The sequence below is a fragment of the Molothrus aeneus genome, chromosome 4 (assembly GCF_037042795.1).
Source record: "Molothrus aeneus isolate 106 chromosome 4, BPBGC_Maene_1.0, whole genome shotgun sequence".
Taxonomy (NCBI): domain Eukaryota; kingdom Metazoa; phylum Chordata; class Aves; order Passeriformes; family Icteridae; genus Molothrus; species Molothrus aeneus.
This window is the reverse complement of record NC_089649.1, coordinates 4336945-4355536: the sequence shown is the minus strand read 5'-3', so window position 1 is coordinate 4355536 and position 18592 is coordinate 4336945. Positions and strand designations below refer to the sequence as shown.

Below are 18592 nucleotides of genomic sequence, written 5' to 3'. Positions count from 1 at the left end.
TGACTGATGAGAAAGGTACTGTAAAGAGTCACATCCTGAGAGGATGCTTAGGTGGGCTTGTTTGTTTGCTTCTTAACCACAATTTTCCTCAGAGTTTGTTAAAGGAAAAACCACAGGTGTATCTTAGGATCTGGCTCTTCATACACTAGATGCGGAAAACTAATAAGCCTTTTTTATTTTTTTATTTTTGCAGAGAATCTATGGAACTTAGGAAAGCTCTTCACTCATTAATTTGTACGTGCAGACATCTTCACTTTCTGCCTGAAATTGTTCCAGTAGAACATCCCTAAAGTTACTGCATTTCATTTCCAAAGGCCAAAACCCCTGATAATTATAAAGCAATCTTAACTTTGCCCTCTGAAGGTATCATTTCACATTCAGTTGTTCAGTGTAGTGTTCCTAAAAATAAGGCCAGATTTCCCAGCCATCCCTCTCCCAGGTACGAGGATCTTGCCTTATGTTGATGATCAAAGCCTAGGAAGCTGTGAAGCACAGCACAGAGGTGAGTGAAGGGCTTTCAATTCCTCCCCATATTTACAGAAATTTCAGCTGAGGCACAGACCCAGGAAAGCTTCTTGCTGCTCCTTCACCTGCTCCATTTTTTGGCCCATGCCAGGTAATTCCATCTTTAGACTTGCAACTTCTGAGGGCCACTTTTCTGTTTGCTGACTTTTGATGAGTGCTTTTTTGGCAGCAGACATTCACATAGAATGTGTACTGGTACTGTTGCACAGGCCTTGCAGCTGGTTCTCACTATGTGAGGTATCATGACAACTCTTAACATTTGATGGACTGTGTCCAAATAATGGTGTATTTCCTCCTGTATCTTGAACTGACACACTTTCATAGCATCTTCGCTTTGATGCCCTATAGAAACCCAACATTTTTTGGGGCCCAAAGAGGTGTTAGAAGTATTAATGCCCATGGCTAAAGAGCACAAAGGTTAAAACAATCTGAATACTATTCTTTCAGGCTGAACTCCTTAGCATTTTTGAATGTTGAAGTTTGGCATTTCCATCACAGCTTCATTCCTTCCTTTTTGAACAGTTTGCTTGGTTTGGAACTTGAGCTTCATTTTGTTCTTACTGTTTTCTCCCTTGTCTTAGGTTACAATGCAAGATGTAACCAAAAGTACGTATTCTATCACCATCCATGTAAACTGTTAAAAAGAGGTGGGACAGTGGGTTTTATGTCTTCCATGACTCATGCCTGATAACTCCAGGGGATATCTTCTATCTTACACCATCCCACTGGGAGATGCTCTGCCCAGGGGGAGGAGCCAAGCATTCCTACCTGGATATAATCTAAGGGTTTGCAGCACCACAAGCAGCCTTATCCACTGAATTCCCAGAGGACAAGAGCTACAGAAGCACCACTGGACATTCAGAGGAAGACCAGGCCTTTCTACGGGATCCCTGCTCCAACAGAGCCCCGGCTGTCACTGCAGGAGGGCTGCAGCCACCATTCCATGGGACTGCTGCCAACACCCTGAGCCACAGGGTGTCAGGTCGTACTCTGACTCTGTCACCTTAAACCAGTGTTTCTGTATTATTGCCTTTGTCCTAATTTTCCTATTAAATTGGAATTGTGACTCGGGATCTCCCACTGGTTTGCTTTCAAACTAGTACACCCATCCACTTTCAGCTTTTCCAAATCAAAACTGAAAACCTTTTCTTCAAGATGATAGAATTCCCACCCAGGGAATTTGGTGAGCAAAGTTACTCAACCACGAGTACAAGAGATAGCACCTTGTAACCACTTCCACAGTCTCAAAAAAAAGAAAAAAACTTAAACTTCTTAAAAAAAACCCTTGCCTTGATAGAATATTTTCAGAGTGAAGCATGGGAACAAAGTGAGTATTCCACCATTTAAATGCTGTGACTCATGGATTTAGATTTAAAGTACCAGAATTTCTCCTTAATACATTAAGATACTTCACATTTGTGTTCAGTTTCTGTCACGGTTCACAAGTATCCTTTTTAACTTTCATTCCTTTTCACAAGTCATGCATTTTAAAAATAAAACCCATGAAGATTCTCATATAATTTCAGGGGCTTTTTTTAAGGAAACACCATTTTAAGATTCATGAATAAACTAAGATCTATGCACAATTCCACTAAAGTCACTGGGAAATAGCCCATTTTGTAGGGGAAAGAATATGTCCAAAGACCAGCTCCTTCTCCAGAAATTGCTTTCATCATATCTGAAAAGATCTTTCGCTCTCAACTGAGATTTCCCTGCTATTGTATTGTTATATGCACTATTGATCATCAAGTCCATTAAATGCATTAGTCACATTAAATAATTAATCTCTCCAGACCAGCTTTGGCCACAGATGCCATCAGCAATAACCCTCCAGGAGACTTGTACTAAAGGAAAGCCAGCATAGCTGCAGCTCAAACAGACAACATCCAGAAATGAGCAAGAAACAAATGACTGAGCAAATGTGTTACATGATTTCATTCCACTGGAGATTCCTCTAGAAATCAGATGTGTGACAACAGGAGACTTGAGATCTTTAAATGGGGCATCTGCATGCAAGTGACAATAATATTTACTAAAGTATGGGCCTTTGAAAAAATAGATTTACATGCATGAGCTTTGTCATTCTTTGACACACACCTTATTCTGCAGAGTGCTCCAAGTGAGGAGCAGCAGGCTGCTTATGTCACTTTGGTCAGAGAAAATGACAAATGCCATATTTGTTTCAGCTAAGAAGTCATCAAGGGCTTGGAGTTCTGCCAGGTACTCCGGACCCAGTCCTCTTCACCAGTTGCACATTACAGGGCCATGAACAAGCCAAAGTCCTCCCTTGGGACACACTCCAAGTACCCAAGACCAGCAGATGCAGCTCCCACACAACCCTCTCCTTCAAAGCCTGCAACAACAGCAGGCAGCCCAGGAAGAGTATCCAATGACACAGTTTTAAAAAATGCTGTGGTTTATATACACTTGATGTGTTGGATGCATTTTAGAATGTTTTGTGTAAGAAAAATAATTCCAAATACTGCTCTTTGCACAGTGCTTACTGTCTTGGAAAAAAATAAAGATCAAAAGGAGTATTTTTGGGTTTGTTTTTAAAGGTGCCAACTAAAAGCAGAAGAACGCACTTCCTAAGAATCTAAAACACAGCTTTCTTACTTCAGAATCTTTTAGTGGCTTACTTACTACACTGCATTGCTTACATCAACTCATCCACGTTTGCAAAACTTGTGTTCAAGTTAGACTCTTGATAAAACCACCATAGAACAAAAGCAGAACACAGTAGGAGTGCACAGACCAACCTGATGGAACATCAGCCACTACAACTGCACTGCAACAAGGATTTACCTACCACCCGTGCTCTGATTTTGTCCCAATGTTCTCTGAAAGCAAGTAAAGTCCTCTTACTTGAGTGTTTTTCTCACTTTAAGAATCCCCAAACTTTTATATTATTGATACACAGAAAGTACCAGAGCAACAGCAGGCACATCTAGAGGATTACACCCTTGTGAGAAGGAGTCAGTGAGGTTTTGCCAAGTGGTGTAGACAGCAAAAATGTCTCTCAACTGACTAAACTCTTCCCTTTTTGAAACAGTGACTGAAAATTGTTTCCAAAAAGCACCACATCCGTGGACTCCCAGAGCTAAGAAATGAGCACTGTAATAGGAAAGAAATGAAGCAGGTGAAGAGGGCTGTTGAACGTTTTGATGCTGCAGCTCAGGTTGTAAATGCAAGGCTGAACCCTAAATAAAGGAGTCTGCCTCAGCCGTGCTGCTGGAAGCACTGCTACACTGTTGGTAGAAACAGGAGCCATAGCACATGCTGAGGTTTCACTAAAATCCTCCATAAAGCCATACTTAACTCAGAGGCAGCTTCCTTTTCAGGTCACTATTCAAACACTTTGATTAGAAAACAGTTACACAGTACTTACAGTAATGGAAATGCAAACCTACTAGCAGGGAGGTTTAGCTATGGTGTTTTAAATCTAGGGATCTCCACCCTTCTGCAATTGTGTCCTTGACACAGATCAGCCTCAAAATCTTGGGCTTCATTTCAGTACCAAGCCCGAAGACATTCTTGGGCATTTATCTCTTGCTTTCATGGCCATCATGACCAGACAGTGATCTGCTGATGTGCTTGTTATTAACACTCATCAAAACCGGGCCAGCACGTGGCTACATGAACTGATGTTACTGCTATGAAGTCAAACAAAAGGCTCAGGAGCAGCTGGACAAGATGCTGTCCCCATACCCTCAACCTCCTCTGCCAGTTCCTGCTTTAAAAGGCAGCCAGACAGCTGCTCAGCATTCCACAACCTCTGCTCAACTTGGTAATGAAGCCCTCAGAAAGATGAACTGGTATTTTCTAACCAAATTAACTTTTACATAATGTCCATTACTCCAGTGAAAATAATTCACTTGTGGAAATAACTAAACTCCTTTTGCTCTGATGGTTAATTCCATTATATAGCTTTCTTTTAAGCTTTTTTCTACCTCTGTCTGCTGCTGTTCCTTTGTGTTCCTCTTTTTAAATGAAACATGGTGACAGCAAGAAATGGGTACTTGTACTTTAACATGGCATCTCCTGTCCAAAGATGTTTTTTCACCAGTAAAATCTCAGGACACCATGAGATAAAGGGTTTTTTTAAACAGTGAAATGGACTGCCCAGGGAGGTGATGGAGTCACTGTCCCTGAAGGTGTTCAAGAAACAACTGGATGTGGCACTCACTGCCGTGGTCTGGCTGACACAGTGGTGATCAGTCAAAGGTTGGACTTGATGGTCTCAGAGGTCTTTTCCAGCCTAATGAATTCTGTGTCATCTGTGCTTTGTCCTGCAAAGTCATATGCATTTTCTTGGTACATAAAGGCTGTCTCAGAAGTCCAAGATTGCATCCAAAAGTGTGAAAGGCAAACTTGAAATTCAGAGAATTCTCATTCAATAGTTGGTCAGTGCTTGACAAAACTAGAATTTGATTTTTAGGGAGACTTTAGAAAGGCTCTGAATTACAATTAAGAAAAAAAAGTATTTGTCAACACCCTTAATTTACAGCCTTTTTCTGAATAGGAAATTTTAAAAAAATAAAGGACAGGTAGATTCTGATACAACACCCTGAAAACAGTGATTCCACTGTTCACTATTCTGTCTTCAATCAAGCCCATTTTATATTTTCTAATTAATTGCAAGAAAAAACATTGTGTTCCAGGAGTACAAACAAAAGATATTCTTTAAGATATTCTTAAAGTAAGTACTTTGAGGTGAATTTTTAATTTGTATCTTCGAATTATGTCCAGCATTCTTTAAGAAGCAAAATAAGATGACTGAAGTGGGGCTTTCTTTGATTTCTCTTCCTTACTCCTGTCTTCTACTACAGAACATCTGACACTCACTTATACACCTTCACTTTTTCACATTACCTAATTGGTTTTGATGCAGCTGTTTCATGTAAATAAAATCACTCACATTCCTAAGTATTTGAAGATGGTATTTGAACATTGCTGCTCTCAGGCCTGTCCCTTGTAAGCAACGTTTCTTGAACACTAAGTTACTTTTGCCCTTTTCTCTATCAAAAACCCCTGCAAGAAAATCCCTTGTGCAGCCTTAGAGAAAATAAAGGAGAACGATAACAAAAAGCCAGCCAGGATGGATACAACTCTGTTACAGAAAGAACTTGCAGTAGCAGGGTTTGCTCAGCATTTGTTTGCCAAAGCAGTGAGAAGTCAGAAAGTTTCCAGCGGAACGATTTCCGCCCAAGAGCTCAAGGTTCAGAGGAGACGGCGCGCAGAGCAAGGCGTGTGCAGCTGCCAACACCACCTGTGCTGGACTCATTAAAGATTTAACCAGAGAAGTCACGTGTGCACCCAGACATGGCTGACAACTGCCAGGCTTAACACACATCCCAGCAACTCTGGGCAAAGGCAGAAAAATGGAGCTCCCTTGGGACGAGGAGGATGGCACGTTCACCAACATTTCTCTGGCAGATGAGTCAGGTAAGAGACTGCGGTACTCTACCGATACCATGCAAACTCCACGGGCTGCATAACAGCACTGGGAGAGCAGGCAAGATGGTCCTGGTTACCAGCTACAAGGGATTTCTGGCAAATACCCTCAAACAAACTTTTTAAAGTGGTGTGCTTTGAATAAGCCTTGTGATGAGCTGAGAATTGAGGGTTTGGGGGCATGCAGGCTACGAGGCTACCACGGTTTTCATATATTAGCCCTGGGTAATATCCACTCCTCATGCGAGCACATAGAGCCTTTCACTGGTTAGGGAGACAGTGTTACAGAATTATTTACTCAGTGGTTACTACTGTCAAATAAAATACAGATAATGCTGTATGCAGAATAATAAACATACTCTGACATACTCTAATGAAAACTCACAAGAAATGATGCAAGTTAATTGGTAATGGAAATAAGGTGATATTTTAAATCCTCACTGTTAAGCATTTAATTGTTTTGAAAGAAACTACAAAAGCAAAGACTGCCTATCCCTCCACCATCCTTCTCTCCACTTACAGAATAAAATTACTTGGAAGAGGAAGTAGGAGAGTCCTACATAGTGGAAAAATGAAGTGAGTTAATACGAATTAATAATAAATTATTTAGAAAGGTCTGGCCAGAGTATCAACTTGATTATGTCAGCATGGCTGCCAAAGAGCTGTGCTAATTCACACTACTAGGGTTCTGGAGGAGGGCTTATTTTTGAACAATACAAGCTACATTTCCTTCCCTTCCTTTTTCTTTTTTTTTTTTTTTTAAGAATGTTATTGTTCATGCTGTATTTACCTCGTATATTTTAAAAAACCCCAGATTCCACTAACTTAATCTTATTTTTAGAAGCTAATTTTCTATCAGCAATTCCATATTAGTGTGAGCTGGATGTTTGAACATGACACCAAGATGTGGTTGGCCCAAACTATTCTCCAGAAGACAATTTGTCAGAGCTTGGTCCAAGCTGTACAATAATGAGGGCTTCTCCTGACAACGAATCTCACTCTTTTCCAGTGGCAGGGTGTAGAAGAGTAGAGAAAAGGTGTCATACAGGACACAGCTTTGTGACCTGCTGCCCAGCTGGTAACAACATATCAAGAACAGATGAGGGGCAGCACTCAGTGGCACGTTTGTCCTGTCCTTGCAAAGCCTCCAGAAGAAGCTGAGTTAGGGATGACTGAATGCTGCATGGGTTTCAATCTGCTCTGTCTCACAGGGGGTGTTTTTGCCAGATGGCTTTCTTAGTCTTTCCTGAGATGTCAAGTCTCTTTCTTCAGAGGGCAAACACCCACCAGCCTCCTCTCCTGCTCTCGCCTCAGCACCCTGCAGCTTGGAATTTGTTAATACCCATGAGAAAACAGAGCACGGTTAAAAACCCTCTTATCCAAGCACCAACTGCCACTGGGTTTCCAAGTCAATCTTGGTGTTTGGGGCTTGATACTCAAAGCTAAGCCCTGACAGATGTCACTGCTGTAAAAGAGAGCTCCACAGAAACACAGCAAATAAGACTGTACTGCACCTCAGAAACTGAGCACTTCAAATCTGCTGGACTCTTGACCGAAGCAGAACACCCAGAGTCAGAGAAAGCTCATATTCACAATACAGAGGCTTCTTTGTTAAAGATCTGCTACCAGAATTATTACAGCATTTCCCCTGGTAGTGAAGAGGTGGGGACTGCCAGTCCAAAGGAGAAGTAAAATCAGAATAACTGAAAATAAGTGACATTTTCAGGCAAGCTTATAGCTTGAAGGCACAGAGGATAAATATAGTATGATTCATGGTGAAGACATTAACCCTGATCCATTTCTTCTGGCAACACTTGGAGGTTAGAAAGTAGAAGAAAATTCCTAACCTGTAACAGGAAGAGACTACGATACACTTTGTAGGAAACAGTCTTCCCCCAGCAGAAGTTAACACTAATTACAGTAACTCTGGGGCATTGAAGCTAGCAGAGACAGTGAGCCTTATGGCTCTAGCAGTGAGCCTGGAGATTGACAGCAATTCCAGTAGAGCAGGGAACCTAAAAGTCTGCACAGTGAGAGAGAGAAAAAGATTCCCCAGGATGGACAGCAGCAAGTTCAAGCAAGGAACAAGGAAACGAGGCTTGCAATATGCAGATCCCAAGTGGACTTTGTCTGAGAATGACCATGTTTTACATGCAAGGCAGGAGCCTCCCTTGAAATGGCAAATGTTGCTTCCGTGGCAGTATCCGTAGTTTCTGGGGCCATGTCAAGTTCTGGGGCAGCATCCCTGGTCTCTGGGGTAGTGTCAGGGTGCGTTATCCAAGTCCATCTTCCCTCACCTCTGAATGCTAAATAGCACAGGCCTATCAGCAACACCAGCCACTCACTGCATGAGATCATTAGTATTTACAGAGGTTTGAACCCTTTGAAAACTGGTGGGGTAGGTGCAAAGAGCTGGGTGAAGGGTTGGGAGAAAACTTCCCCTGGGGTCATTTCCTCACAATAGGCACCATTATTAAAGTAACCCCAAAAACATACAGTTAGTGTGTGATAACTCTGAACCCATGGGCCCACCTTCCAGAGGAAGTTAAAAATCCACGAATTCCTCACCTTATTAACACCCCCAGCCACATCTTGCATTTGCAACCTTAGGCAAAATTCAACTCTTAAAATGAAAACATTTAAATATTAAAATATTAAAAAGGTTCACAAAGGTGCACTGGTTTTAGTGAACTTAAGCACATCTGTTACTGCATAAGGTTTCCCCCCCCAGTACTTAAAACATACTGGAAAGATACTAAACAGGCAAAGTAGAACAACATGCTATGTATGTATAATCAGAATACAGCTTTCATATCAAAGTTTCCATGGGACAGTGAAAAGCCACTGTGTCAAAGCAACAGGGGTTACTGAGCCTCCCTAACCAAGCACAAGCTGTGAATATTTAATAGCTATTGCTCTTTCAAAAGAGCACTATCTTTCTATTTGTTAAGTATGCAGGTATTAAAAATAAAACATGTAAATTAAGACAAACATAAAATGGTAGCCATATAGAAACTTTCTGGAAAGTCTTTTTATAGCAATATTAACAGCACATGAAATCAAATAAAACACATGAAAATATTTTCACCTTTAATGAAAGAAATACCTTTCATTTTAGAAACCCAAAGCACTAGATAAAGTTCCCTCAAAAAATGACCAACCCAAACAAAAGCACACAAAATCCAACCAAAACAAAACACTGAAATGTTGTCCAACAGCTGCAAAAATTTCTTTACTGTACTTCCAATTAATGTTGAATAAGCAGAATCAAGGCCCTCTTTACTCATTGAAGAGTACCTAGAAATTATCTTACTCTTTTTTCAAATATACTTTACAGAAAACCAACATTAGTGACTATGTTTCTCATGTGAACCCCTCCTTTTAAAAGCAGATACAAACCCTTATCTTATAGAAAGACAAAACAATTTTTCATCTAATTAAGTTACCAGTAAAGCTTTATGGAACCTTGCTAAATATCCTTGCACAAAACCTGGTGGCAAACCCATAGCTGATGATTACAAGGAGGATCAAACAGTTAGGAGGACAATGTTATGTAATATACGTTGGTGTTCACTGCCCAAAGCAGCAAAGTGTTCAGTTCCTCAGTCTATTTAAAAATGCATTTTTGTGGAGTCAGCAGAAAGGAGAGCTTTTGCACTCCTGCTCAATCTTGCAAAGGACAGGCTGAAGCTGTATGTTGCCTATATATCTGTATGTAGCTATATGAAGGCAGGCCTCTTCAGGAATAAAAAGAAATTATGGCCTCCTGAGGCTTGCTTTTTGTAGCCTTTCTAAAGAGAGGGCAGTTTTTCATTCCCACTGTATGCTCACAGGTTACACCATCTCATGGGGTCCCACTCTCACTCAGACCTAAGGCAAAACCAGGCCATTAAATATTTGGCTTACATTGTTCTAACTCATCTTACAATAAGTAAGGACACAGATGAGTTGGAACAATGTAAGCCAAATATTTGCTCATTTTGCATAAATTGATTTAGTTGGAAAAAGCAAAATCTAAGAAGTACTCAAATTCTGCATTTAACCCCATAGGTTATTTGCTCAAGAATATGCACTAGGATACAAAAGCTTTTTGAGGTTATTCTAAAAGAGTAATAAGAATTGCAAAGAATTTGGTGTAAAGCAACATTACATGAAAAAAACCAACTCTCCTCAGAGTCTGTTATTTCTCCAAAGATACAAAGGAATGAAGATTTGATGTAAAAGGTCTCACCAGTTAGCAACGCAAGGAAAAACACTTAAGCCACTTGTGTTCCTTTGTGTCTTTTTCTTTGTGGCAACAATTAGTCAAAGGAGCAAAGGGTACGGTGGCACTAGCAAAGCCATCTCAGCCATACTCACAATGCCGCCTCCCGGTGTCAGTGAAGGAAAGGATGCATTCCTACTGCAGCGGTGAACAGCGGCGCCCCTGTCATCCGCCAGAGCTTCTGCAGGCGCGCCTCTGCTGCCTGGAACGCCGCCAGAAGGGAAGGCACGGGCCTGGTGGTTTGCACTGGGTGCCATGGGAAAAACAGGATGTAAAAGTGAGTTGCAGAAATAAAATGTCTGAAAATGTTTGTCATTAGCAGCAATGACTGAGAGTCTGAGTGCAGAGCAATAAAATCCTCTCCTCTCAGTTTGTAACTTTACATGTATATGAATTCAGGTAAACTATTAATGATGCATTTCATCCTAGGGAGGTTGTTTTATTTCAAACAAAAATTGCTCTTTCAGTGAAACTGAGTAAGTTGATTCCTTTTGCCAGTGACATCAGCTACTCTCAGACACTCTAACTAGAACTTAGGCCACAAGTAAGTATAGATAGCTGCATTTGTAAACTGAAGCTTGTTGCTATAAATTTAATATAATGACAATATCATGAATTGCTCCTCTAATTTAACTAAATGCCTTAGAAAATATTCTGTGGCACTGCCTGGGGTTGTCGTGACCCAAGTGCAGGACCTGCCAGATCAACACTCCCACCCAGCTTGGTGTCATAATATGCATAGGTGCCTTCCCTGGGACACATTCTGTGTTATGAAAGGAATCTGATTGTTGGGGATGCTTCCTAAGCCCCTAAAGCTTTACATTTAAAGTCACACCATTTTTAATAGATTATGCAATGCAACACAGGTGAGGTATTTTAAAGGAATTTTAAGGATTTTTAAAAATCCTTAAAGGATTTTTAAAAAGCAGTAGGTAAATGGTGATAATGTTAAGCTTCTGGTTTCTTGGTTGATTTCTCATACAAGAATACTTTGGGCTGTGGACCTTTATTTTGTGATATATTTGGTTTGGGCATTTTTGCATTTGTGTTTTGGGGTTTTTGAGCGTGTGCATGTTTTTTGGTGTTTGTTTGTTTAAAAGTAGTGGCGCACTGGATATTTAGAATTCTGGAGCTGCCTCCTTTGCACTGGAAAACAGAGGAAGGGTTAGGAATGCAAGCCTTTTTAGGGGAACACAGGATGATCTGGGCATTCTCCCTGTGGAATTTGCACCCAGCAGTATCAATCCACTCCTTTTGGTGCCTGGACCGTTTCAGAGCTAACCTCATAACCCACAGCACTCTGAGCCTAGGCATGTCACCTGCTCTCTGCTGATAACCCCTCTGCCACGCCAACAGTGGGAGCTCAGAACAACAGCTTTCTCTATAGGAAAACCAAAAAAACCTCTCCCAGAGGCTGATTTCTGCAAAGGTGTTCATCCTGCTGCTCGTGGTCAGAGTTCAGAATCAAAAGAAAGTAGTACAGTGAGAAACCACAGCCAGGCAAAGTAGAATGAACCCCAACGGTACACATACCAAAAAGGAAACAGGAGGTAAACCAGCAGCTCTTGAAATTACTACTGCTTTAACTACAGCAGCACAGCAGCCAATATGTCTGCTTTCCATTCTGTCCTCTAATTTAACATCAAGGACTTCCCCATTTTGCTGATTTTGGGACAGTTTTGACAATAATCTGCAACTGTAATGCAGCAAGAAAAGTGCAATTTCCGCAGCAGAGAGGTGCATTTCGACAAGATCAGCCCCCAATAACTTTTTCCCCTCTTACAGTATAAAAACACAGCACATCCTTCACCAGGTAAGCAGGCTCTCCATCCATTTGTACACACCTGGAGAATCTGGCCATATTTTTTTCCCCTGTTAATGCAAGTGCTGGAGATTGTCTCATTAGAAAGAATTAGGAGAACCTGTTGATTGCAAGATTTGCCAGTGCAGCAAGCAAGATTGAAAAGTGCAAGCATCTGGCATTTAAAAAACAGTCATCAAGGAAACTTTCCAACAAGCTCCTAAACCCAGCCACCACCTGAGAGGAGGACTGCTTGCAAGAAATAAGGAGGATTGCTGTGTTAAAATGCCTGCCCTTGGTAGAGACGTTTAAGTAAACTAGCTAAAGGAACTGGAAATAGGTTCATTTTCCAGTACAGATGGATAGCAAGACTCTAATTGCAGTACATTTTCAGACCTTGAAAAGCATTCAGTCTAATCTGAATTTATCTGATTGTAAGGTTAAAAAAAGTCATTGACACAATAATAGCGTGGAGGCAGCCAAAAGATGATGTTAGGAATATACACTTTCTGAAGTGTATTTAAAAATACAGTAGAGGGCTCACTTCCCAAATGCCTTTATCTTCCTGAGTGTCTGCACAGCACTGAATTATTTATTTACAACTAGATATATGACTGCAATTTACAGATACAATATGAATATATTTCAATGCAACATATGGTTCAAGCTACCTGGTACTACAAGTTATGCAGTGCACTCACTTCAGTGAAGCCACCAAAATTAGCTCAGGTCATGAATGTTTTCCATTCCTTTGCTGTGGCTCATGGACTGTGCCGTGACATTAAAGTGAGGATCCTGCGCAGCGTGTTCTGCAAGGATTATTCCCTCCAGGGAGCCAGGGAAGAACAATGACACAGGAGCGTTGTTTTGGAGCTACTGAGCCATTAGATGAGAGCAACTCCGCCAAGTTACTGAGCTTCTTGAGTGATGTGATCTCAGCGCTGTGAGGCCCAGAGGCACAGAGCTAACCACAAGTTTCTTCCTCTGGACACTGCTGTGGAAAAGGCTTCTGACGGGCCCCAGTGGAAGCAGCTGGGCCGGGTGTACACGGACTGAGGGGCGGCAGGGAAAACTCGCTGGACTCCGTCTGGGAGGCTCCTTTCTCCCAGAGCTCCACATAAAAGCACCTGGGAGTTGACGGCAGCCACCCACACGCTGTTTCCTCGGACCTTCCTCAGGCTCTGCCAACCCCTAAATCTGAAGGGGTTCCACACCAGGGAACAAATGCCTTTTCTTAACCTCTTCTGAACACTACACAGAGCGACCAACCATTGAGGACCGCTGCTCTCAACACTGGCGGCCCATGAGCACAGAAGGAATGGATCAGAACCATCGTATCTTACTTGCCGCCCGGCGGGATGTGCCGGTATGGCCGCAGGAGCCCGTGAGGGGGCACGGCCGGCCCATGAGCACAGAGGGAATGGATCAGAACCATTGTATCTCGCTTGCCGCCCGGCGGGATGTGCCGGTATGGCCGCAGGAGTCCGTGAGGGGGCACGGCCTGCCCATGAGCGCAGGAGGAATGGATCAGAACCATCGTATCTTACTTGCCGCCCAGCGGGATGTGCCGGGAGGAGCCCGTGATGGGACAGGGCCGGCCCATGAGCACAGAAGAAATGGATCAGAACCATTATATCTTACTTGCTGCCCAGCGGGATGTGCCGGGAGGGACCGATATGGCCGCAGGAGCCCGTGAGGGGGCACGGCCGGCCCATGAGCGCAGAAGGAATGGATCAGAACCATGGTATCTCACTTGCCCAGCGGGATGTGCCGGGAGGAGCCCGTGAGGGGGCACGGCCGGCCCGCCCCGGGGGCGGGGCCATGGCGCTCCCGCCCCGCCCCGCGCGCGGCGCAGGCGCGTTGGCGGCGCAGAGCGGGCCGGGCCGGGCCGAGCCGGGGCAGGGCCCGCGGGAGGCGGCGGCGGCAGCGGGGCAGGTGCGGGGCAGGTGCGGGGCAGGTGCGGAGCGGCCGCGCCGGGCGGGAGCGAGGGGGCGCGGGGCCGAGCCAGGCTCGGAGCGCATGGTGGGATGTGCGGGCGGGGCCGGGCGGCTGGCGGCCGGGTCCTGCGGGGACGCCCCTCTGCAGTGCTGCCAGTCCCCGGCCGGCGCCTCCCGGCCGCGGGTGCGGCTGCTCCCGCACCGGCCCCGTCCCGCAGTTCGAGGCGGGGATGGGAGCGGGCGGTGCGGGGATGCCAGGCCCCGAGGCGAACACCCCCGTCTCACAGGCCCGTGCACTGGCCAGGGGTGGCGGGGGTACAGGGCAGAGCCATTCCGCTTCGGCCTTCGGGAATAGCCAGTCTGGAATAACCCATTCCAGAATGATCCCAGCTGAGAAGGCGGCGATTACATTATGGAAACGGCGGTAATTCATGCTTTGCAGTAATCTAGATCAGTTATTTTTGTAAACAGAAGCATAGTTACTCAACGAACCATAGGTATGTACAGCATGAGGCCTAGGAAAAATAATTCAGGAATGGTAAAAAAGGTTGCTCTGACTTAGGCTAAAGCACTGACCCTTCAGAATTAGAAAAATACACCTAAAATTCAAATATAACGGAAGTTCCAATAATTGCTGCCTCCATTTTTTTTGTTTCTCTTCAAGCAGAGTACCGCTCAAGTAAACGCTCTTCAAAAGTGGAAAGAGCCCCTACCACAATGATGAACGCCGATATGGATGGTATAAATTCCTAATGTTCTTGTCCTTCCTTGGTATTCTATTTAGTATAATTTCTAACTGTTACCACAGGTTGCACTGAAACTCTCGTGCTTTATTGCAGCTGTTGAGGCTGAGAATCAGGTGGAATTAGAAGAGAAAACACGGCTTATTAATCAAGTTTTGGAACTGCAGCACACGCTTGAAGGTTAGCAGCTTGACATATCAGATTTTTTACAAGTACACAGTAATAAGCAAAAGAAGAGAACCTGCCTGCTCTGCTCTTAGTCGCAGTGTCCAGAAGTATGTCACTTAATGCAGTTGAAGATACAAAACCAAGGTCTTGGAAATAGTTTTTTTCCTTCCTCTTTGTGCAAGATTACATTTGCTCAGCCTTGGTAATACACAGCAAGTAGAACAGGTGATGCAGCTAATGTGTCTGTGCTTATTAGAAGACACATATCTGAGGCTGCTCAGCACTGAGCTCTTGTTTCCAAGTAATTTAGTTTGCAATAGCTTTTAATTCAAAAATTCAAGAAAGTAATAAACTTACAGACTAGCATTCAGTTTAACAAGTGGGTCAAAATACTGTACTACAAAATAATACAGGAAAAATGCCCTTTAGGTAAAACATGACTAGGAAAATGTTTTATAACATAATACCCTCTGGTAATGCCTTCTGGATTAAAGGTGTGACTAGTCTGATGTAGGCCCATAGAACATATTCATTATTGCTCACAACAGTGTCTAACATTTTTCTTCTAATATCACCTTTGCAGATCTCTCAGCACGAGTAGATGCTGTTAAGGAAGAAAACTTGAAACTGAAATCAGAAAACCAAGTTCTTGGACAGTATATAGAAAATCTGATGTCAGCATCTAGTGTTTTCCAAACAACTGACACAAAAAGCAAAAGGAAGTAAGGGTTGGCTAAGATTATGTCATTGTATTGCTGCTGGGTTTTTTTTTTGTTTTGTTTTAACTGGCATAGGCTACATAAGCTAAAATACTTTAGTTTGTGGCTTACTGGATCCTCAGAGATTATAGACTTGGATAATAAACAGAATTAAGAGCATTATCATGAACAGGAGACAGAAGCTTGTGTATTGAGCAATGTGCAAATGCAGTGTAGATAATTACAAAATTTTTGTATTTGTTTTAAAAATTACCATATCTTGTTCAAAAGAAGATTCGTTGGTCAGGTTAAACAAAGGTCTGTTGGTACTCTGAGGTCTTAGGGTAGATTTCTTGACTATATTGTGTTACAATATTGTGTTGAAACCCCATTTGATAAAAATATTCCGAGTTTATTGCATGACTTTTTTGCACCTGAGATGTGTTTACTGCATAGTACTGTTTGCAGTTCTGCAAAACAAAACAAAAACCTGTAAACCAGTTAAGCATTTCTGTGAAGTAGGAACAGTATGACATTGTTTGCAGGGCTTACTTGCAGAGAAACACCTCAGATGTTTTTGGGAAGGGGGAAGGTAAGAGGAGCAACAAGGGTAAGCAACTTATCAGGGAAATACTAAACTGATGCAGTATCAGATGTAATATGTATGCTTGAAACCATTGCTACTTTCCCATTTCCCTGAAGAATGCCCAGGCACATCATCACAATGTATGATCTTCCTGAAGTTCTTCTGTTGTAACAACCTGAGTGATAAACCTTGCGAGAAGAGGTCAGCAATGCTCCTTGTGCTCGTGAACAGTGCAGTGAGGAACTGAGAACAAGTCTTGTCCTTCCTGCCTTTTACTGTCCTCCTGCAGTGCCAAACTTGCCTTTGCTTCAGGCCTCAGAGCAGCTCTTTTCCTGCCTCACAGCTACACTTGCTAAGTGCTTCTGGAGGCACTGCATAGAAACATCTGAAGCAGAAGGATGTAGTGGAACAGGGGTGGATTTTACCTTTCAAAACTGTGCTGCTCTGGGCAGCGCCTGGTGTCAAGGTGCTGGTTTTTCCTGTCTTGGCTGTTAGGTTTTGTTAGGGGAGCTCAGCCCAGATGATGGGTCTGAGCACTTCCCACAGAAGCAGCATGTCCAGCACAGTCAGTATTAAGGGAGAGCAGAGGCTGAAATACAACCAACTGTGTAAATTTTAGCAGTTGCATCTGTTTCATCTTGCCCTACAGCAGCACTGTAGACTTACTTATGGATGTTGGCTAGGACTGAGTTGTTGCTTCAGTAATGAAGCCATTTTACTTGACCTTTTAAAAGGAAACCTCTCGTTCAAGGATCTCCCTCAAGCCTGGTGTGAATGAGTCAGTGTAATAGAATAATAAATCCCTCTCACATCCCAAGTTTCTTACTAGGCACTGCTGTGTCTCAAAGTCTAAGTTGACATTGTGAGGTTCCCCCCTCCCAAAGGTGAGGCTGCCCATTTCTCCCGATTTAAAATGGTTGTACAGTGCTCACCGGAGCACTAAACAAAGTCAGAAGACTGCAAACAAAGCACTAATAGTACAGTCTTGAGGGCTGGCTACAAGTCTGGGTCAAGAAACCCAATGAATAAAAGTGGAGGATACCATTTGTGTCACGGGGTCCTTGTCAACACCTAAACTTAGTTCTCATCTTCTATGGACTACTTTCTCACATGACTGGAACTCTGAATTAATCCAAGAATTGCTAGCAGGTAGAGTAGAGCATATGGCTAGTGCAGAGTTTAAGCATTAAAGGAAGTCACAGCAAGCACTTGACTTGTGAAGATTGCATTGCATTGCAGCCATCGTAGCTTTACAGCCACGTCACTGCCATCTCCATCTGCACTGTGGATCACCTGCTAACACAGCATGCGCTTCTTAGACTTGAGCAATTCCCAATAGAAGGTCATTTTAAAACCATGGTTTTGTATTGTAGATTGGATAGTGATATTTTATCCATCAGTGTGTATACAGCAGTTATTTCATCTCCATGCCATTTTACATCCCACTACTGTGGCCTTCATTTAACTTATGAACATTTTAAAGATGTTGTATTTCTGACTTTACACCAAATAAAAACTTTTCATTTGTCTCAAATAGTTTGGTTTAACATTTGTAAACCCTAAAACTTCTCATAAATATCTGTAGTCAAAAGGTGAAAAAGCAGTAGGGTTAGTAATCTTCAAGCTTTTGACATAGCTCAATTGTCTGAAAAACCAGATATATTTGATATTAAACCTGAGTTAAAGAATCTAGTTTTAACAAAGCTTCAGTTCCTGACTCACTTGCTATTTTCAGCCATCAATCTTGAATTTCTGTCCACTTTGCTGTTCTTGTTAAAGGACTGGTAGACTGCATCCACTGTTGTAATAAAGTTAAAACTTACACTTCTCCATGTGGGAGACTGCTAAGCCAAGTTAGAAAAGTTACTTGGTCCTACACTTTCAGGGAGCTTTACATTAGACAGAACCTACAATTATTACTTGATCGTGCTTTTGTGAATGTAGATGCCAACTGAAGAGCAGCTTCAACTGTAACTCAGTCAGAGGCCCTCAGTACTACTTGGCCTTCCCTGCATATCAAGTGTTCAGGCTGGGATCTGGCATCCTCACTAAGAGCTCTTTTACCAAGCTGCAACAGAGTCAGAGGGAGTGCAGGCTGTAGAGGTCTTGCTACTCACAGAGTTCCAAAGATGACTGACAGTTTTAATAGCAAGACAGGCTGGAACTGAAAATCATTATTTTGTTAATTTTAAAGATGTTTCAAGCAACCATGATAGCAAGATGAACCATGTTTCCCAAAATACCTGCTCAGATAAAAATGGACAGTGCACAGGAAGTGTGTGAAATCTCATTGTTGCATTGCATCAATGGACAGGGGTTGGTTGCCCTTTTGCTTGGCTTTCTACCCTTAGAGCCTTAAATCCTCAACATGTCTGGTATTTCTGCTCTAATTACCAGCATAAATCTAGATCCAAGT

General features: G+C 42.8%; 1 protein-coding gene across 3 annotated transcripts; it reads left to right on the top strand.

Annotated features, from left to right (window-relative positions):
* Positions 1-13894: 13894 nt before the first annotated feature.
* On the top strand, positions 13895-17710 carry SCOC (short coiled-coil protein). 3 transcript variants are annotated; one of them, XM_066549452.1, is made up of 4 exons: positions 13895-13979; positions 14649-14720; positions 14821-14904; positions 15476-17710. In XM_066549452.1, exons 2-4 carry the CDS (start codon positions 14699-14701, stop codon positions 15616-15618), a joined length of 249 nt encoding a protein of 82 aa, XP_066405549.1. In that variant the 5' UTR covers positions 13895-13979; positions 14649-14698; the 3' UTR covers positions 15619-17710. The 3 variants fall into 3 exon arrangements, with proteins under 3 accessions (XP_066405549.1, XP_066405550.1, XP_066405551.1); XM_066549453.1 differs by having other exon boundaries at positions 13896-13979; positions 14646-14720; XM_066549454.1 differs by having other exon boundaries at positions 13912-13990.
* Positions 17711-18592: the final 882 nt, after the last annotated feature.

What these genes read in the sequence shown, in the direction of transcription:
- SCOC (XM_066549452.1), top strand. Translation starts at nt 14,699, where the DNA reads ATGATGAACGCCGATATGGATG. An exon ending in GATGAACGCCGATATGGATG is followed by an intron (nt 14,721 to 14,820) that starts GTATAAATTCCT and finishes GCTTTATTGCAG; the next exon opens with CTGTTGAGGCTGAGAATCAG. An exon ending in ACTGCAGCACACGCTTGAAG is followed by an intron (nt 14,905 to 15,475) that starts GTTAGCAGCTTG and finishes TCACCTTTGCAG; the next exon opens with ATCTCTCAGCACGAGTAGAT.